Raw genomic sequence first — 21995 nt, 5'->3', positions numbered from 1 at the left:
TACAGGAGCACTATGGTGGATGGTGGTGGTAGTAGTAGTGTATTGCGTACAGGAGCACTGTGTGGTGGATGATGATGGTGGTAGTGTATTGCGTACAGGAGCACTATGGTGGATGGTGGTGGTAGTAGTAGTGTATTGCGTACAGGAGCCCTGTGTGGTGGATGATGATGGTGGTAGTGTATTGCGTACAGGAGCACTGTGGTAGATAATGGTGATAGTAGTGTATTGCGTACAGGAGCACTATGGTGGATGGTGGTGGTAGTAGTAGTGTATTGCGTACAGGAGCACTGTGTGGTGGATGATGATGGTGGTAGTGTATTGCGTACAGGAGCACTGTGGTAGATAATGGTGATAGTAGTGTATTGCGTACAGGAGCACTATGGTGGATGGTGGTGGTAGTAGTAGTGTATTGCGTACAGGAGCACTGTGTGGTGGATGATGATGGTGGTAGTGTATTGCGTACAGGAGCACTGTGGTAGATAATGGTGATAGTAGTGTATTGCGTACAGGAGCACTATGGTGGATGGTGGTGGTAGTAGTAGTGTATTGCGTACAGGAGCCCTGTGTGGTGGATGATGATGGTGGTAGTGTATTGCGTACAGGAGCACTGTGGTAGATAATGGTGATAGTAGTGTATTGCGTACAGGAGCACTATGGTGGATGGTGGTGGTAGTAGTAGTGTATTGCGTACAGGAGCACTGTGTGGTGGATGATGATGGTGGTAGTGTATTGCGTACAGGAGCACTGTGGTAGATAATGGTGATAGTAGTGTATTGCGTACAGGAGCACTATGGTGGATGGTGGTGGTAGTAGTAGTGTATTGCGTACAGGAGCCCTGTGTGGTGGATGATGATGGTGGTAGTGTATTGCGTACAGGAGCACTGTGGTAGATAATGGTGATAGTAGTGTATTGCGTACAGGAGCACTATGGTGGATGGTGGTGGTAGTAGTAGTGTATTGCGTACAGGAGCACTGTGTGGTGGATGATGATGGTGGTAGTGTATTGCGTACAGGAGCACTGTGGTAGATAATGGTGATAGTAGTGTATTGCGTACAGGAGCACTATGGTGGATGGTGGTGGTAGTAGTAGTGTATTGCGTACAGGAGCCCTGTGTGGTGGATGATGATGGTGGTAGTGTATTGCGTACAGGAGCACTGTGGTAGATAATGGTGATAGTAGTGTATTGCGTACAGGAGCACTATGGTGGTGGTGGTAGTAGTAGTGTATTGCGTACAGGAGCCCTGTGTGGTGGATGATGATGGTGGTAGTGTATTGCGTACAGGAGCACTGTGGTAGATAATGGTGATAGTAGTGTATTGCGTACAGGAGCACTATGGTGGATGGTGGTGGTAGTAGTGTATTGAGGCCAGGTGTGCGGGATGATGGTGGTAGTAGTGTGCTGCAGATGCTCTTTCTGGCTTCCCTGTAGATTTTGCCCTGGTGACAGCTGACATCCGCTTCTTCTGCCTCCAGGGCTATCGCCTGCTCTGTTAGTGATGGGCGCGATGCCGTTGTCTGTCTCTTCTGTGTGGGGCGCAGAGCTGCCTCTTATCACTCACTACAAATATCTGCTGCGGGTCAGGGAGCGGAGGCCTCTGACAGCTGGAGCCGGGTAAAAATGCCGCCTGCCAGCGACATGCTTTCCTCCACGTTCATCCTGACGCTGCGTGCACTGCTCTATTACCGTTTGTGGCCCGTGCCAGGGACATGACAGCGCCCCTACACCCCTGCCCGGCGTCACGACCCCCGCAGCCGGCCCGCCGTCATCCTCACACGTCTCTTCTTTTGTGTGGTCGCGGCTCTGTATACCGTTGCTCCGTGGCCTGGCACAGTCGGGGTGTGTGTTACAGGGAAGCATGAACATTGCGAAGTGCTTTTGGCCAGCTCAATATTTCCTAATTAATTCTCAGCCTTGAGAGCAGAGATTAGAGAAAAAAAAACAAATTACAGCTCAGCCATGCGTGCAAGGTATTGACTGACGCATGTGACCAGAGGCTGCCAATCATAGGCTTTTCAGTAGACTATGTCGATATAAGATGAGTGTGTTTCTGGTACAAAGATGTTAATTTATTTTCTTTTGGGGAGCAGGAAATGTTAGGGTGCAGTGCAGCTTGTGTGGAAGGATGTATGTGTCACTGACTGCAGCAGTACAGCGCTTTCGTGTGATATGGTGCACATGTGACTCTGCTCTGCGGTGTAGCGTGGTGGCTCGTGATATGTTGCCCATGTGACTTACAGTTGTGTGTTGTAGCGGCTCCTGTGATATGTTGCACATGTGACACAGCTGTGCGGGTATGGCATGGTGGCTCCTGTGCATTATGGTGTGGCGGCTCCTGTGATGTTGTACATGTCACTCACAGCTGTGTGGTGCTGCTCCTGTGATATGTTGCACATGTGACACAGCTGTGCGGGTATGGCGTGGCGGCTCCTGTGATGTTGTACATGTCACTCACAGTTGTGTGTTGTAGCGGCTCCTGTGATATGTTGCACATGTGACACAGCTGTGCGGGTATGGCATGGTGGCTCCTGTGCATTATGGCGTGGCGGCTCCTGTGATGTTGCACATGTCACACAGCTGTGTGGTGCGGCTCCTGTGATATGTTGCACATGTGACACAGCTGTGCGGGTATGGCATGGTGGCTCCTGTGCATTATGGCGTGGCGGCTCCTGTGATGTTGTACATGTCACTTACAGCTGTGTGGTGCTGCTCCTGTGATATGTTGCACATGTGACACAGCTGTGCGGGTATGGCATGGTGGCTCCTGTGCATTATGGCGTGGCGGCTCCTGTGATGTTGTACATGTCACTCACAGCTGTGTGGTGCTGCTCCTGTGATATGTTGCACATGTGACACAGCTGTGCGGGTATGGCATGGTGGCTCCTGTGCATTATGGCGTGGCGGCTCCTGTGATGTTGCACATGTCACTTACAGCTGTGTGGTGCTGCTCCTGTGATATGTTGCACATGTGACACAGCTGTGCGGGTATGGCATGGTGGCTCCTGTGCATTATGGCGTGGCGGCTCCTGTGATGTTGCACATGTCACTTACAGCTGTGTGGTGCTGCTCCTGTGATATGTTGCACATGTGACACAGCTGTGCGGGTATGGCATGGTGGCTCCTGTGCATTATGGCGTGGCGGCTCCTGTGATGTTGCACATGTCACTTACAGCTGTGTGGTGCTGCTCCTGTGATATGTTGCACATGTGACACAGCTGTGCGGGTATGGCAAGGTGGCTCCTGTGCATTATGGCGTGGCGGCTCCTGTGATGTTGTACATGTCACTCACAGCTGTGTGGTGCTGCTCCTGTGATATGTTGCACATGTGACACAGCTGTGCGGGTATGGCATGGTGGCTCCTGTGCATTATGGCGTGGCGGCTCCTGTGATGTTGCACATGTCACTTACAGCTGTGTGGTGCTGCTCCTGTGATATGTTGCACATGTGACACAGCTGTGCGGGTATGGCATGGTGGCTCCTGTGCATTATGGCGTGGCGGCTCCTGTGATGTTGTACATGTCACTCACAGTTGTGTGTTGTAGCGGCTCCTGTGATATGTTGCACATGTGACACAGCTGTGCGGGTATGGCATGGTGGCTCCTGTGCATTATGGCGTGGCGGCTCCTGTGATGTTGCACATGTCACTTACAGCTGTGTGGTGCTGCTCCTGTGATATGTTGCACATGTGACACAGCTGTGCGGGTATGGCATGGTGGCTCCTGTGCATTATGGCGTGGCGGCTCCTGTGATGTTGCACATGTCACTTACAGCTGTGTGGTGCTGCTCCTGTGATATGTTGCACATGTGACACAGCTGTGCGGGTATGGCATGGTGGCTCCTGTGCATTATGGCGTGGCGGCTCCTGTGATGTTGCACATGTCACTTACAGCTGTGTGGTGCTGCTCCTGTGATATGTTGCACATGTGACACAGCTGTGCGGGTATGGCATGGTGGCTCCTGTGCATTATGGCGTGGCGGCTCCTGTGATGTTGCACATGTCACTTACAGCTGTGTGGTGCTGCTCCTGTGATATGTTGCACATGTGACACAGCTGTGCGGGTATGGCATGGTGGCTCCTGTGCATTATGGCGTGGCGGCTCCTGTGATGTTGTACATGTCACTCACAGCTGTGTGGTGCTGCTCCTGTGATATGTTGCACATGTGACACAGCTGTGCGGGTATGGCATGGTGGCTCCTGTGCATTATGGCGTGGCGGCTCCTGTGATGTTGTACATGTCACTCACAGCTGTGTGGTGCTGCTCCTGTGATATGTTGCACATGTGACACAGCTGTGCGGGTATGGCATGGTGGCTCCTGTGCATTATGGCGTGGCGGCTCCTGTGATGTTGCACATGTCACTTACAGCTGTGTGGTGCTGCTCCTGTGATATGTTGCACATGTGACACAGCTGTGCGGGTATGGCATGGTGGCTCCTGTGCATTATGGCGTGGCGGCTCCTGTGATGTTGCACATGTCACTTACAGCTGTGTGGTGCTGCTCCTGTGATATGTTGCACATGTGACACAGCTGTGCGGGTATGGCATGGTGGCTCCTGTGCATTATGGCGTGGCGGCTCCTGTGATGTTGTACATGTCACTTACAGCTGTGTGGTGCTGCTCCTGTGATATGTTGCACATGTGACACAGCTGTGCGGGTATGGCATGGTGGCTCCTGTGCATTATGGCGTGGCGGCTCCTGTGATGTTGTACATGTCACTCACAGCTGTGTGGTGCTGCTCCTGTGATATGTTGCACATGTGACACAGCTGTGCGGGTATGGCATGGTGGCTCCTGTGCATTATGGCGTGGCGGCTCCTGTGATGTTGTACATGTCACTCACAGCTGTGTGGTGCTGCTCCTGTGATATGTTGCACATGTGACACAGCTGTGCGGGTATGGCATGGTGGCTCCTGCGCATTATGGCGTGGCGGCTCTTGTGATGTTGCACATGTCACACAGCTGTGTGGTGCGGCTCCTGTGATATGTTGCACATGTGACACAGCTGTGTGGGTATGGCATGGTGGCTCCTGTGCATTATGGCGTGGCGGCTCCTGTGATGTTGCACATGTCACTCACAGCTGTGTGGTGCTGCTCCTGTGATATGTTGCACATGTGACACAGCTGTGCGGGTATGGCATGGTGGCTCCTGTGCATTATGGCGTGGCGGCTCCTGTGATGTTGCACATGTCACTCACTGCTGTGTGGTGCTGCTCCTGTGATATGTTGTACATGTGACACAGCTGTGCGGGTATGGCATGGTGGCTCCTGTGCATTATGGCGTGGCGGCTCCTGTGATGTTGCACATGTCACTCACAGCTGTGTGGTGCTGCTCCTGTGATATGTTACACATGTGACACAGCTGTGCGGGTATGGCATGGTGGCTCCTGTGCATTATGGCGTGGCGGCTCCTGTGATGTTGCACATGTCACACAGCTGTGTGGTGCGGCTCCTGTGATATGTTGCACATGTGACACAGCTGTGCGGGTATGGCATGGTGGCTCCTGTGCATTATGGCGTGGCGGCTCCTGTGATGTTGCACATGTCACTTACAGCTGTGTGGTGCTGCTCCTGTGATATGTTGCACATGTGACACAGCTGTGCGGGTATGGCATGGTTGCTCCTGTGCATTATGGCATGGCGGCTCCTGTGATGTTGCACATGTCACTCACTGCTGTGTGGTGCTGCTCCTGTGATATGTTGTACATGTGACACAGCTGTGCGGGTATGGCATGGTGGCTCCTGTCCATTATGGCGTGGCGGCTCCTGTGATGTTGCACATGTCACTCACAGCTGTGTGGTGCTGCTCCTGTGATATGTTGCACATGTGACACAGCTGTGCGGGTATGGGATGGTGGCTCCTATGCATTATGGCGTGGCGGCTCCTGTGATGTTGCACATGTCACTCACTGCTGTGTGGTGCTGCTCCTGTGATATGTTGCACATGTGACACAGATGTGCGGTATGGCGTGGCTGCTCCTGTGATATGTTGCACATGTGACACAGATGTGCGGTATGGTGTGACGGCTTCTGTGATATGTTGCACATGTGACTCATAGCAGTGCGGTTTGGCGTGGCAGCTCCTGTGATATGTTGCACATGTAACTAACAGCTGTACAGTGTGGCATGGTAGTTTCTGTGATATGTTACACATATGACTCACAGCTGTGTGTTGTAGCTGCTTTTGTGATACACTGCACATGTGACTCACAGATGTGCAGTGTGGCTTGTTTGATATGTTGCACATGTGTCTCACGGTGTAGCGTGGTGGCTCCTGTGATATGTTGCATGTGACTCACAGCTCTGCGGTGTGACATGGCAGCTCCTGTGATATGTTGCATGTGACTCACAGCTCTGCAGTGTGGCATGGCAGCTACTGTGATATGTTGCATGTGACTCACAGCTCTGCGGTGTGGCATGGCAGCTCCTGTGATATGTTGCACATGTGACACAGCTGTGCTGTATGGCATAACTGCTCCTGTCATATGTTGGACATGTTGTTCACAGCCCTGCAGTGCGGCTTCTGTAATATGTTCTACATGTGACTCACAGCGGTGTGGCGTGGCAGCTTCTGTGATATGTTGCACATGTGACTCACAACTGTTCTGTGTCATATTGACTTCTGTACTATGTTGCACATGTAACTCACAGCTGTGCACTGTGGTGGCTACTGTGTTATCTTGCACATGTTACAGCTTTGTAGTATGGAGTGGTGGCTCCTGTGATATGTTGTACATGTAACTCACATTGGTGTGGTGCGGCAACTTCTCTGATATGTTGCACATGTGACACAACTGTGCGGTATGGCTTGGCGACTTCTGTGATATGTTGCACATGTAACTCGCAGCTGTGCGTTGTGGTGTGGTGGCTCATGTGATATGTTCTACATGTGACTCAGTTGTGTGGGGCGTAGCGACTTCTGTGATATGTTGCACATGTGACTCACAGCTGTATTGTGTGTGGTGGCTTCTGTGATATAATGCACATGTGACACATCTGTACTGTATTGCATAACTGCTCATGTCATATGTTGCACGTGTGACTCACAGCTGTGTGGTATGGCGTGTCTGCTCCTTTGATAGGTTGCACATGTGACTCACAGCGGTGTTGTGTCGCCTGTGATATGTTGCACATGTGACTCACAGCGGTGTGGTGGCTCCTGTGATATGTTGCACGTGACTCTCCGCAGTGCGGTATTGCATGGCGACTTCTTTGATATGTTGTACATGTGACTCACAGCAGTACGGTATGGCATAGCAGCTCCTGTGTTGTGTTGCACATGTGACTCGCAGCTGTGCAGTGTGGCGTTCTGGCTTCTGTGATATGTTGCACGTGACACAGCTGTGCTGTATGGCATAACTGCTCTGTCATATTTTGCACACCGCAGCTGTGCGGTGTGGTGTAGCGGCTTCTGTAATATTTTGTACATGTGACTCACAACTGTGCAGAATGGTGTGGTGGTGGCTCCTGTGATATGTTGCACATGTCACACAGCTCTGCAGTGTGGCTCCTGTAATATGTTGCACATGTGACAGCTGTTCGGTGTGGCGTGGTGGCTCCTGTGATATGTTGCACATGTGACTCACAGCTGTGCGGTATTGTGTGGCGGCTCCTGTTATATGTTGCACATTTCATTCAGCTGTGCGGTGTGGCTCACTTGATGTGTTGCATATGTGACTCCCAGCAGTGTGGTGGCTCCTGTGATATGTTGCACATATGTGACTCACAGATGTGCTGTGTGGCATTCTGGCTTCTGTGATATATTGCACGTGACACAGCTGTGCTGTATGGCATAACTGCTCCTGTCATATTTTGCACACGTAACTCGCTGCAGTGCGGTGTGGTGTAGCGGCTTCTGTAATATTTTGTACATGTGACTCACAACTGTGCAGTATGGTGTGGCGGCCCCTGTGATATGTTGCACATGTGACTCACAGATGTGCGGTGTGGCTCCTGTGATATGTTGCACATGTGACACACAGCTGTGCGGTGTTGCTCCTGTGATATGTTGCACATGTGACACACAGCTGTGCGGTGTTGCTCCTGTGATTTGTTGCACATGTGACTCACAGCTGTGCATTGTTTCGTATAGGCTTCTGAGTTTGTCATCCACCCATACTCCCAGGTCTTTTTCATTGACGGTTTTGCCCAGAGTTTTTGAATTAAGCCCATCGTTATACATCTTATTACTTCTACCCAAGTACATGACCTTACATTTATCCCCATTAAAGCTCATTTGCCATTTATCAGCCCAAACTTCTAGTGTACATAAATCATCCTGTAATATAAAATTGTCCTCCTCTGTATTGATTACCCTGCAGAGTTTAGTGTCATCTGCAAATATTGAAATTCCACTCTGTATGCCCCCTACAAGGTCATTAATAAATATGTTAAAAAGAAGAGGGCCCAATACTGACCCCTGTGGTACCCCACTGCTAACCGCGACCCAGTCCGAGTGTGCTCCATTAATAACCACCCTTTGTTTCCTATCCCTGAGCCAGCTCTCAATCCACTTACACATATTTTCCCCTATCCCCATTATTCTCATTTTATGTGACAGACAGCTCTGCGGTGTAGCATGGTTACTCCTGTAATGTGTTGTACATGTGACTCACAGCTGTGCGGTGTGGCGTGGCTGCTCCTTTGATATGTTGCTAATGTGACTCACAGCTGTGCGGTGTGGCGTGCTGGCTTTTGTAATATTTAGCACGTGACACAGCTGTGCTGTATGGCATATCTGCTCCTGTCATATGTTGCACATGTGATTCACAGCCATGCCGTGTAGCGTAGCGTAGCGGCTTCTGTGATATGTTGTACATGTGACTCACAGCTGTGAAATGTGGCATAGTGGCTTTTGTGATATATTACCCATGTGACTCAGAACTGTGCGATATAGCACACCTGCTCCTGTCATATGTTGTACATGTGACCGACAGCTGTGCTGTGTCATATTGGCTTCTGTACTATGTTGTACATGTAACTCACAGCTTTCTGGTGTGGCGACTTATGTGTTATGTTGCACATGTTATAGCTGTGTGGTATGGAGTTGGCGGCTCCTGTGATAAGTTGTACATGTAACTCAGATTGGTGTCGTGTGGCAATGTCTCTGATATGTTGCACATGTGATACAGCTGTGCGGTATAGCGTGGCGACTTCTGTGATATGTTGTACATGTAACAAAGCTGTGCGTTGTGGCGTGTTGGCTCCTGTGATATGTTGTACATGTGACTCACGGCTTTGTGGCGTAACGACTTCTGTGATATGTTGCACTTGTGACTCACAGCTGCGTGGTGGCTTCTGTGGTATGTTGTACATGTAACTCACAGCTGTGCGGTGTCGCTCCTTCTGTGATATGTTGCACATATGACTCGCAGCTGTGTTGTGGCGTGGTGGCTCCTGTGATATGTTGTACATGTGACTCACAGCTTTGTGGCGTAGTAACTTATGTGATAAAGTTGCACATGTAACTCACAGCTGTATTGCGCGTGGTGGCTCGTGATATGTTGTACATGTGACTCACAGCTGTGTGTTGTAGCGGCTTCTGTGATATATTGCACATGTGATACATCTGTACTGTATTGCATAACTGCTCATGTCCTATGTTGCACATGTGACTCACAACTGTGTAGTGTGGCGTAGCGGCTTATGTAATATGTTGTACGTGTGACTCACAGCTGTGCGGTATGGTGTCTGCTCCTGTGATATGTTGCACTTGTCACACAGCTGTGCAGTGTGGCTCTTGTAATATTTTGCACATATGACGCACAGCTATGCGTTGTGGAAGCTTCTGTAATATGTTATACATGTGACTCACAGCTCTGCAGTGTGGCGGTGTCATGAACTGGGGGTGTTTGGTTCACCCAGTTCTTTCTTAGGCTACGTTCACATTTGCGGTGTGCGCCGCAGCGTCGCCGCCGCAACGCACAGCTCAAATGTGAACACATGCACAACGCTGCTTTTTGCGCCGCATGCGTCCTTTTTTCCATTGATTTTGGACGCAGCAAAAATGCAACTTGCTGCGTCCTCTGCGCCCCGACGCGGGCGCCGCAGGGACGCATGCGGCGCAAAAAGCAAGTGCACCGCATGTCCATGCGCCCCCATGTTAAATATAGGGGCGCATGATGCATGCGGCGCCGCTGCGGCGCCCGACGCTGCGGCGCTAGCCGCAAATGTGAACGTAGCCTTAAGGGATTTATTTATATCCCAGTTCCGGTTTGGAACTTGCAGCTCTCTGGCGGCCCCCTCACCCCTCAAGTCAGTCAGGGAACTGCACCTAGGATAATTAGTCACCAGAAAGGCTGCCTTTCTATGTACTGGCTATTGGGCACACTGCAGCGAGGGCGATATAACTACTCCCACTCAGGCAGCAATTTTAATTATCAAACGCCGTCTGTCGCTGCCAGTTTTGCACAACCAGCTCGGAACACTTCGCTGCCACCAGCTCCTATTACTATGATTAATAGCGGGTCAGTTACACTGGTTTAGGTCGGAGGACTTGGGATACTTTTAGAGCAAGGAAAACGAAGCTACTATATATCTTTTGCTCCAAAAAAGATTTGGAAGTGTTTACAAAAGTATATAAAAAGATATTACCAAAATGAGAGAATCATAGTATGTACAAGAACGATTACAAAATAAAAGGGATTAAAGATGAAAGCAAACTTACATTTGTCTTATGTCATTCCATGGTAAGCCATGCGGCAGGGAAGAGGAGGAGTATAAGTCCCAATGTATCAGAGCAGAATGCAGAGTGTCTGTTAGCTCACTTCCTGGGCAAAAGCTACTCCTAAAATGAGGTCCATATTTTATACACTCTGCTAATGACACCACTGAGGGGCTGGATATGCCCCCCTTGGAAAGGTATGGAAAACCTTCTAATAGCTCATAGCCATCCTAACTCAGTCTGTGAGGCTCGTAGACGGACAACAAAATTATCATTTTTCTCAGCATGACATTATCGTTCATTTTAGTCCAAACATAACTTGGCTATGTGACTCGGATAAACAGTAATGCATTTCTCAGATGCTGCCAGGAGCTGAGCAAAACACTGGTGTGTAGCGCTATCGTCTCGCATCCCAAACTTGTAATTTTCACACCTATATTTCTACTTGAGTTATTTCATCTTGAATAACTAACTTTCTCGTACACACATGGAGCACATGGCTGCAGACAGGTTGTGGATGGCTTTGTATGTCATAGTTAAGGTTTTGAACTGGAGCCTTTGGACAATAGGAAGCCAGTGAAGGGCTTGGTATAGGGAGGAGAAAGGTGGATTAGTCGGGCAGCAGAGTGTAGGATGGATTGGAGGGGAGGTCAGAGAGTAGGAGGTTGCAGTAGTCAAGGCGGGAGATAAGGGTGTGCACTACTGTTTTTGTGGTCAAGGAATGAGCGGATCCAAGAAATATTTTTGAGCTTGAGACTGCAGGAGGAGGCAAGGGCTTGGATATGAGGCTTGAAAGAGAGGGCAGAGTCGAGGATCACCCCAAGACACTGAGCATGCGGGACTGGGGAAAGTGAGCAGCCATTACATTGATGGATAGGTTTGGTGGAGGGGTAGAGTGAGAAGGGGGAAAGATGATGAATTCTGTTTTGTCCATTTTCAGTTTTAGAAAGCGAGCAGAAAAGAAAGCTGAAATAGCAGACATACATTGTGGGATTTTGGTCAGTAAGGAGGTGAGGTCAGGTCCAGATAGGTAGATCTGCGTGTCATCGGGGAAGAGGTGATACTGAAAACCGTGGGATTCTATGAGCTGTTCCAAGTGACTCAAAGCTGCGCATTGTGGTGCGGCGACTTCTGTGATATGTTGCAGATATAACACAGCTGTGTGGTATGGCGTGGAGGCTCCTTTGATATGTTGTACATGTGACTCACAGCTGTGCGGTGTGGCAGCTTTGGTTATATGTTGTATATGTGACTCAGCTGTGTGGCGTAGCGGCTCCTGTGATAAGTTGCACATGTGACTCAGCTGTCCGGTGTGGCATGGCGACTCCTGTGATATGTTGCTCATGTAACTCACAGCTGTGCGGTGTAGCAGCTTCTGTGGTATGTTGCACATGTGACTCACAGTGATCTGGTGTGGCGACTTCTGTGATATGTTGTACAAGTGATTCACAGCTGCGTAGCATACTGGCTTCGGTGGTATGTTACACATGTGACTCACAGCTGTGCAATGTGGCGTGGCGGTGTCACGGTTCACGGGGAGGATACCTTTATCATCCCCACCGCTCACATCAATTTGTCATGAACCGGGGTTGTTTGTTTGGCCAGTTCTTTTCTGAAGGGGATTTATCTATATCCCACTTCCGGTTTGGAACTTGCAGCTCTCTGGCGCCCCCCTTATCCTCAGGTCAGACAGGGTACTGCACCTAGGATAATTAGTCGCCAGAAAGGCTGCCTTACTTTGTACAGGCTAATGGGCACACTACAGCGAGGGCGATATAACTACTCCCACTCAGGCGGGAACAATAATTATCAATGCCGTCTGTCGCTACAAAGCCTCCCAAACGAACAGGACAAATCCGCTGCCACCAGCTCCGATTTCTTAATTAATAACTGGTCCGGAGCCAACCCAGATTAGTAGCTTAATTCACTTCAGAGGACATGACAGTTCATTATAGAGCAAGGAGAAACAAAACTAGTAATTTTATATATTTTACTCCAAAAAGGTAGGCAGTGTTTACAGAAGTATAAAAAGATATTCTAAAAGAAGACAAGTATCGTATGCACAGTACAATTACAAATAAAATGGGATTAAAGTTGAAAAACACAGTTCTTTCATATCATTTCATCTTATGGCTGACCATGTGCGGTGGGGGATGGGCACACATCTAGATGTATCGCAGATCTGTCTCGCAGCTAGACCCAGGACAAAAGACTAGGGAAGACTGATGTCTCACTCAGTTATCTCCGTGCCCAAAACCAAGGCACTCCCCCTGTGGTGACCTCATTCAGAGGTTGAATACTCCCCTTTCTTAGGGTTATGACAAACAATTTCTATACATAACTCACTGTATGAACATTGTAGAAGAACGACACAAGGATCGTGATGCTTACCACATCAGGGGGGTTCGTTTAAGTATAAACGCGGCGTAGGTAAATGACCCCTTACAGAGAAACCCGTTGCTTGCATTTCATTGGGTTTAGCTCCTAGCGATTACATTGCGTTATAGATCTCTCGGTGGACATCCGGAATATGTAACTTTTATCTTGCTATCACTGATAGGTGCCAATATACATAACTTTTCAAGAACAAGAGAGAGTCCCATGCGGTTTGAAATTTGCTGTACCAGTTATGATGGTATCAGGTGTGAGGGGGGATGAGGGGTTTAGGGAGAGGACTGGCTTTCGCAGCACAAAGCCATAAAAATTCCTCAGTGGAGCTGGCACGCTGGTCTCACATTACAACTATATAGCAGGGGGGAGGGAGTTGCCTGCAGTCTAAGAGAGAAGAAGAGCTTTCTAGGCAGAGTGAAGAGGGGGGTGGTGGTCGGAAATGCCCACAGCGTGTCTGAAAAGCCAAAACATGGCATATTCATATTATCATGATAGGCGCCTTCTGTGATATGTTGCACATGTGACTCACAGCTGTGTGGTGTGGCATGGTAGCTTCTGTGATATGTTGCACATGTGACTCACACCTGTGTGGTGTGTTGTGGCGGCTTCTATGATATGTTGCATGTGTGACTCGGAGCTGTGTGTTTTAGCGGCTACTGTGATATATTGCACATGTGGCTCACAACTTTGCTGTATGGTGTAGTGTTTTCTGTTATATGTTGCACATGGGACTAACAGCTGTGTGGTTTGGCATGGCGGCTTCTTTGATAAGTTGCACAAGTGATTCACAGATGCGTGGCATACTAGCTTCTGTGGTATGTTGCACATGTGACTTACAGCTGTGCAATGTGGCGTAGCAGCTTCTGTGATAAGCTGCACATGTGACTCGCAGCTGTGTAGTGTGATGGCTTCTGTGATATATTGTATATGTGACCCACAGAGGTGTGACATGGCGGTTCCTGTGATATGTTGCACATGTGACTCACAGCTGTGCGGTATGGCGTTGCAACTTCTGTGATATGTTGCACATGTGACTCACAGCTGTGCAGTATGGCGTGGCGGCTCCTGTGATATGTTGCACTTGTCACTCAGCTGTGTGGTGTGGCTCCTCTGATATGTTGCACATATGACACAGCTGTGTGGCATGGTGGTTCCTGTGATTTTTTGCACATTTCACTCACAGCAGTGTGGTGTGCGCGGCTCCTGTGATATGTTGCACATGTGAGTCATAGCTGTGCAGCGTATCATGGCGGATCCTGTGGTAAGCTGCCCATGTGACTCACAGCTGTGCGGTGTGGCGCTGGCGGCTCCTGTAATATGTTGCCCATGTGACTCACAGCTGTTTGGCATTGCGGTGGTGGCTCCTGTGATATGTTGCCCATGTAACTCACAGCTGTTTGGTATGGCGTGGCGGCTCTAGTGATATGTTGCATCTGTGTGTCACAGCTGTGCAGTGTGGCGTGGCGGCTCCTATGATAAGCTGCTCATGTGTCTCACAGCTGTGTGGTGTTGGCGGCTTCTGTGATATGTTACCCATGTGTCTCACAGCTGTGGTGTGGCGTCAGCTGCTCCTGTGATATGTTGCCCATGTGACTCACAGCTGTGTTATGGTGGCTACTGTGATATGTTGCCCATGTGACTTACAGCTGCGTGGCGTTGGTGACTCCTGTCATATGTTGCACATGTGACTCAGCAGCGCGGTGTGTCTGATGTCTCTCTCCATTTCTTCCAGTTTGCGGCGCAATGATTACACGGTTCATGTGAATGTGAACGACTACCTGGACATTTACTGCCCACATTATAACGATACAACGGCGGAGCACAGGATGGAGCAGTATACCCTGTACATGGTGAATTACGACGGCTACCGCTTCTGTAACATCAGCCAGGGCTTCAAGCGCTGGGAGTGTAACCGGACGCACTCCCCGCACAGCCCCATCAAGTTCTCCGAGAAGTTCCAGCGATACAGCGCCTTTTCCCTGGGGTACGAGTTCCACGCAGGGAGCAACTACTACTACATCTGTGAGTACCGGAAGAGAGATGTGTACGTTCAGCGAGCGCCAGATTATAGATGTGCATGTTCAAAAAGTACCGGAGAGTAGATGTGTATATTTAGTGAGCGCCAGAACATAGATGGGTACTTTCAGCAACCATTGGAGGATAGCTGTACGTTCAGCGAGTGCCGGAGGATTGATCGGTACGTTCAGCAAACACCGGAGGATAGGTTTCCTCCTGTAGATAGGTTCAATAGTCCGGGCCGCACTGTCCTGTAATCTGGAGATTTCCCCATGTAGATGGGTCACATAGTCGTGTAATCCAGATATTTGCCCCTATAGATAGGTCTCATAGTCCGGGCTGCACTGCCCTGTAATCCGGAGATTTCCCTCTGTAGATAGGTCTCATAGTCTGTGCTGCGCTGCCATGCAATCCAAAGATTTCCCCCTGTAGACTGTTCTCATAGTCCGGGCTGCACTGTCCTGTAGTCTGGAGTTTTCCACTTGTAGATAGGTCTCATAGTTCAGGCCGCACTTCCCCTGTAGATAGCTTTTACAGTCCATGCCTCACTGTCCTGTAATCCGGAGTTTTCCGCTTGTAAATAGGTCTCATAGTTCAGGCCGTACTGCCCTGTAATCCGGAGATTTCCACCTGTAGATAGGTCTCATAGTCCAGGCCGCACTGTCCTGTAATCCGGAGATTTCCACCTGTAGATAGGTCTCATAGTCCAGGCCGCACTGTCCTGTAATCCGGAGATTTCCCACCTGTAGATAGGTCTCATAGTTCAGGCTGCACTGCCCTGTAATCCAGAGATTTCCCCCTATAGATCGGTCTTACAGTCCGGGCTGCGCTGCCCTGTAGTCTGGAGATTTCCCCCTATAGATCGGTGTTACAGTCCGGGACGCACTGCCCTGTAATCCGGAGATTTCCCCCTATAGATCGGTCTTACAGTCCTGGCTGCACTGTCCTGTAATCCGGAGATTTCCCCCTTTAGATAGGTCTAACAGTCCGGGCCGCACTGTCCTGTAATCCGGAAATTTCCCCCTGTAGATAGGTCTAACAGTCCGGGGCGCACTGCCCTGTAATCTGGCTGGAGCAGACATGGCGCTGCCTGTGTAATACGCTGAAAGGCTAGTGCAAAGCTCTCCCTAGTGGCCAGCTACTGAACTGCAGATGTGACTGGTGCAGTGGATGGGACTCGCTGGGACAGGAGGCGTTACACTGGGGGCATTGCATCCTGGGAGTGATCATTTCCATCCGTCTTATAAAACTGGTAAAATGTATACAACAACACTTCTAAAAAAAAATGTATTAATTTGGATTAAACCCTTTTTCACTGTCTTTTTCCTTCCTTCCTTATTTTGGAGGAGATTGTCTTCCCTCCCCCATTCTGCCAGGTAAATGGCAGATGCCCTCACCCCACGTCACACAGAGATACACTGATCATATTGTGGGGAGGCTCCTGCTGCAGTCGCTGCCTTACAGGCAGTTAGATAGATAAACTTGGCACACACAGAACATAGATGCGGTGAAATTTAATGAGGTAAAAGTACATACAGTAGACGTTTCGGTCAGTTTTGACCTTCAGCAATGTACCTCGTATAGCTATTTCTGAGTCTCAGGGTCTCATATATGAGAATTCCCAATGTTAATTGGTTGACCGGAGATGCCGCAGTGACACCAGGTCAGGAGACGTAGGAGAGGTGAGATGGACGCAGTATCCAATTTGAGCGCACTGGACAAGCAGTGGATACTGCATCCATCTCACCTCTCCTACGTCTCCTGACCTGGTGTCACTGCGGCATCTCCGGTCAACCAATTAACATTGGGAATTCTCATATATGACCCTGAGACTCAAAAATAGCTATACGAGGTACATTGATGAAGGTCAAAACTGACCGAAACGTCTACTGTATGTACTTTTACCTCATTAAATTTCACCGCATCTATGTTCTGTGTGTGCCAAGTTTATCTATCTAACTAAGCACGGTTTGGGCACCTACTTGAGCACCACTAGCGAGTTGTGCCCACGTTATTCCTTATTGCCTTACAGGCAGTGTCACCTCAGGTACTAGACTCTCCAGCTTCTCCTCTTCCTTTGCTTTGATTCTCCTTCTTTTTTTTCCCCAGCAACTCCAACTCACAACCACCGGCACACCTGCCTGAAGATGAAGGTGTCCGTGTGCTGTGCCACCAGTAAGTATTGGCTGTTCCGGCGCGGTGATCTGGACCATGGGGTGGTTGTCGCTGACGGGTGCTAATGCTGTTATTCTTCCCTGCAGCGGCCCACTCAGGAGAGAAGCACGCTCCCACGCTGCCTGACTTCACGATAGGACCAGACATGAAGATTGAAGATCTAGGTGAGTCCGTGCCTCTCATAGTCCGCTGTTGCCCCCTGCTGGATGGCCATGTATTAGCTGTTTTTTGTTGAGCAATGTCTTTTCTCACTATGACTTGTGTCCAGGTCGTATCCTACACTTGCCCGGGGCTGTAGATTTGTGGTCGATGATCTGCAGGGCAGCCTCGCTGGTTCTTAGACTTGTCTGTGATGGACAATCACATTTATCGCCTATGATGGCCTGCGGGCACTCGTTCCTGATGCCCTGGCTCGTCTTTTGTCTTGGTTTCGGGGATTGCAGCCATATGGCCTGTATGACTGGATTAGTGAATGAGCTCTGACCGGCTGTTACTTAGACGCGGCTTCATTGCTGTAGTTGGAGCATACCGAGAGGAGAATGGTGTGCACTCAAGTCATGAGAAGCGAGGTGCTGGTGTAACGGACTGTAAAGCCAAAACAATCAAGTACTGAAGATCACCGCACACTCCAATAGAAAGTTTTGCTAAAGTATATTACAAGTTTATTCAAAATTTAGTTCAACAAAAATTGCCATAAAGAATGCCCTGAAAAATTGAATTCAGAATGACCGAAAACCCAACGTTTTGATCCTTAATCATGGGGTTACTTGGTTCCAGGTAAGTATTTAAGAGAGGCAAATAGAGGGGAAGAACAGACCCCTTAATAGATTTCCAGGCACTTATGGCACGTAACTGGTCTCTAAGATTCCTGGCCGTCTTTTCAGCATAGGGCCTTCTGACATAGGGATGGACGTCTAATGTGTGTGGCCGTCTTGTCAGCGTGAGGCCTGAAATGAGCCGTAGGTAGGCACAAGCGACGTTCCCGCACCCTGCTGGATGTGCTGGCACGTCCATCCCTATGTCAGAAGGCCCTATGCTGCAAAAACGGCTAGGAATCTTAGAGACCAGTTACATGCCATAATTGCCTGGAAATCTATTAAGGGGTCTGTTCTTCCCCTCTATTTGCCTCTTACATACTCACCTGGAACCAAGTGACCACATGATTAAGACCCAGGAGGGTCGAAACGTTGGGTTTTCGGTCATTCTGAATTCAATCTTTCATGGCATTCTTTATGGAAATTTTTGTTGAAATAAATTTTGAATAAACTTGTAATAATACTTTTGCAAAACTTTCTATTGGAGTGTGCAGTGATCTTCAGTACTTGGTAGTTGGAGCTTAGACATGGATTCTTCCTGGCCTTTGTTTCTCTTTCCTGTGCTCGCAGCCAGACCTTCACACAAGCGGCTCCATTTCCCTTTAGTCATGGTTAGCTCTTAATGTGGCCAGCGGAACAACATCATAGGGTGACTCTGAGCTTTCATGGGCTCCAGAAGGACCTGCTGTTCCTGGATCATCCCCTCCTGTCTCAGCCACCTCTTCGTACTCTGACCCCAGACTTTCTCTTGGACTGCAGCGCCAGCTAGTCTCCACCTGCCTCTTGGGTTGTGGTCCTTGCTCGTCGCCTATCGCACTGTGGCCCCATCCTGTCCCCTGCTGCCTCAGTCGCTTCTCGTACTCTGGTCCAGTCTTTCTCTGTCCGCTTCTCGGACTGCAGCTTGTCTCCACCCGCCTCTCGGACTGTGTCCCCTCCTGCCTCAGCCATCTCTCGTACTATGGCCCGGCCTGCTTCTGCCTGCGTCTTGGACTGCAGCTCGTCTCTTTCCGCCTCTCAGACTGTGGTCCCAGCCTGTCCCCCCTCCTGCTTCAGCTGTCTCTTATACTATGGCCCCAGCCCATCTCTGCCCTCCTCTTGGACAGCAGCTAGTTTCCACCTGCCTCTGACTGTAGCCCCAGCCTGTCCCCTCCTGCCTCAGGCATCTCTCATACTCTGTCCCCATCCTGTCCTGCCCTTGGACTGCAGCTCCAGCTAGTCTCCAACCGTCTCTCAGACTGTGGCTCCAGCCTGTCCCCCTCCTGCCTCACCGTCTCTTGTACTGTGGATCGTCTCTGTCTGCTTCTCGGACTGCAGCTTGTCTCCTCCTCCCTCTCGGACTGTGGTCCCAGTCTGTCCCCTTCCTGCCTCAGCCTTCTCTCGTACTATGGACCAGCCCCATTTCTGCCCACCTCCTGAACTGCAGCTAGTCTCCACTCGCTTGATCCGTCTCTTGTGCACTGGTTTTGGCCCGTCTCTGCCCGCCTCTTGGACTGCAGCTAGTCTATACCCACCTCTGATTGCGGCCCCAGCCTGTCCCCCTCCTACCTCAGCCGTGTCTCATACTATGGGCCTGTATCTGCCCATCTCACCCCCCCCCCCCATCCCCCTTGGCCCATGTCTGTTGTCTATTGAGTTGTGCTCTTGTTTTCCATTTCCAATCGCAGATTCCGTTCTGATGAGGTCGCTGTTGTTTACTGTTAAAAACGTCAGACCATCGCTTGTATTTTGGGTATAGGGCAATGCACAAACCTTTTCCCTCTTTTATTTCAGGTAACTTTAATCCCGAGATCCCCAAGTTGGAGAAAAGCATTAGCGGGACGAGCCCGAAGCGGGAACACTTACATTTGACTGTGACCGTCTCTCTTCTCCTAATTACTCTCTTGGCATCTTAGTTTTCTTGTGTCAGGACTGAAGACCTCGGAGCTGGAAAACGAACGCTCACTCCACAGTCAGAACTCTGTATGGACTGCACAGGTTGGGTCACGGCTGAAGGGAGGAGCAGCGTCCTTAGTCATCTTTTTTTTTTTTTTTTTTTTTAAACTTTCCTTTATAAAGAATGAAACTTCAGGACTAAAATCACAACTCAGACACCAGTGGAAACTACTGAGGTCGCGTGATCTCTTCAATAATATTAGTGAGAAGACCGGGCCAAGGAGCTGCTGCCACGAGCTTGTGATCCACAGGAGCCTGCTTCGTCCCGGCCCCGATGTACACCTGGCAGCCATAACTATGGGCTGTTAATACTTTAGTGCCTATGCCCGCTAGTTTCCTGCGAGGACAGAATGCACACTGAGTGCAGGACCTTGGGGTGACAACAGACCATCGTATTAGTCAGCCTTACCGTCCCAAGTTGGTTTCCTGCATTTCTTCTGGACATGTTGACCTGTGGTTCTTTTCAGTATCTCATCCCCTTGTGATCTCTTGCTCAGATTATCGCCAGCCTCATGGATTTATCAAGTGCATTGAGCACAGTAGCAGAAACCTTTACATACCAAATGTACCTGTCTCCCACTTTCTAGTGCCATATTTTGTCCTCCTCCTCCTCCCCACAGACCACCGACACATGATATATAACAAGCCAACTGATGCAATGGACGATAAGTCTGCAAAATACCGGAGGAGGTGGAAGTACCAGACCTGTAGTGATGGCCGCAGCTTCGTGTGACGCCCAGAATTGGGATTAGCGCCCAGTCTTTTGGGGGTTCAGGATATACTGTAATTGAACCAACATTCGTAGCAGAGCCTGAATGCAGCAGATGGAGTACCCTCATCTAGTCAGTCTACAATGGCCTATGAGTACCCACAACTCTAAATCACACCTGTGTGATGGGAGGAAATTGCACTAAATTACCCCAGAACCCGAGGACATCCACTGCTTGATGGTCAATACCCCAGGAGTTCTCAGTCTTGAGGAATTGGGGGGGCAGGTGGGGAACCAGATCCTCTGTAATACAGCAGGACCCTGCTGTACAGAACTGTCAGGGGAGAGCAGCATGCAGGAGACAGAATGGCGTTGTATATACATGTCTATCTATATTGTATGTATGCAGTCTTTTCGATGATGTATACATTGTCCCTTCTGCCCGAACTGTAAATACAAGTGTTGTCTTCTATGAAGGCACATCTCCACCTATGCAATGCACAGACACTTTGAGAATAAATATCAGACTGACATTTTTATGAACGGCATCGGCTGTGATTTTCATATAATGCTGTAAACCTAGAAAACAAATAAAAGAACAAACTTGACTTGTCACTTGTGCGTGCTGGGAATTGGGGGCAAGGTGCGAATCTGAACACATCCGTGGTCCTCTCACCTGGAAAACATGACACCGCCATGGTCACCGTACCTCGCCTGAAATATACGACACAGCTCAGTTTCCACCCCCTCTTGCCTGGAATAGACGACAGATTGACAGTCCCCGCTCCCCTCTCGCCTGGAATATACCTCACATCCACAGTCCTCTCTCCTGGAATATACGACACATCCACAGTCCTCTCTCCTAGAATATACAACCCATCCACAGTCCTCTCGCCTGGAATATACAACAAATCGATTATCCCCGTGCGCCTCTCGCCTGGATTTTACAACACATCCCTAGTCCCCGCGCCCCTCCCGTCTGGAATATATGGCACATCCACAGTCCCCGCGACCCTCTCGACTGGAATATACAACACATCCACAGTCCCCTCTCGCCTGGAATATACGATACATCTACAGTCCCCGCTCCCTTCTCACCTGGAATATATGTGATACATCCACAGGCCCCGCTCCCCTCTCGCCTGGAATATATGACACATCCACAGTCCCTGCTCCCCTCTCACCTAGAATATACGACACATCCACAGTCCCTGCTCCCCTCTCGCCTGGAATTTGACATATCCACAATCTCTGCGCCCCTCTCGCCTAGAATATACAACATATCCACAGTCCTCTCGC

At 49.7% G+C, this 21995-nt stretch overlaps 1 protein-coding gene across 1 annotated transcript in view; it reads left to right on the top strand.

The window, feature by feature from the left end:
• The window catches only part of LOC143767623 (ephrin-A3-like), a 102382-nt gene extending 81078 nt beyond the window's left edge, over positions 1-21304 (top strand). The window contains exons 2-5 of the mRNA XM_077256062.1: positions 14782-15071; positions 17175-17240; positions 17327-17404; positions 19826-21304. Coding sequence (XP_077112177.1) covers positions 14782-15071; positions 17175-17240; positions 17327-17404; positions 19826-19947 — 556 coding nt within the window. The 3' untranslated portion in view covers positions 19948-21304. The remainder of the gene's footprint in view (positions 1-14781; positions 15072-17174; positions 17241-17326; positions 17405-19825) is intronic.
• The last annotated feature ends 691 nt before the right edge of the window (positions 21305-21995 follow it).

Source organism: Ranitomeya variabilis, chromosome 1, assembly GCF_051348905.1.
Source record: "Ranitomeya variabilis isolate aRanVar5 chromosome 1, aRanVar5.hap1, whole genome shotgun sequence".
Lineage (NCBI taxonomy): Eukaryota > Metazoa > Chordata > Amphibia > Anura > Dendrobatidae > Ranitomeya > Ranitomeya variabilis.
This window is presented reverse-complemented; position numbering and strand designations above follow the sequence as displayed.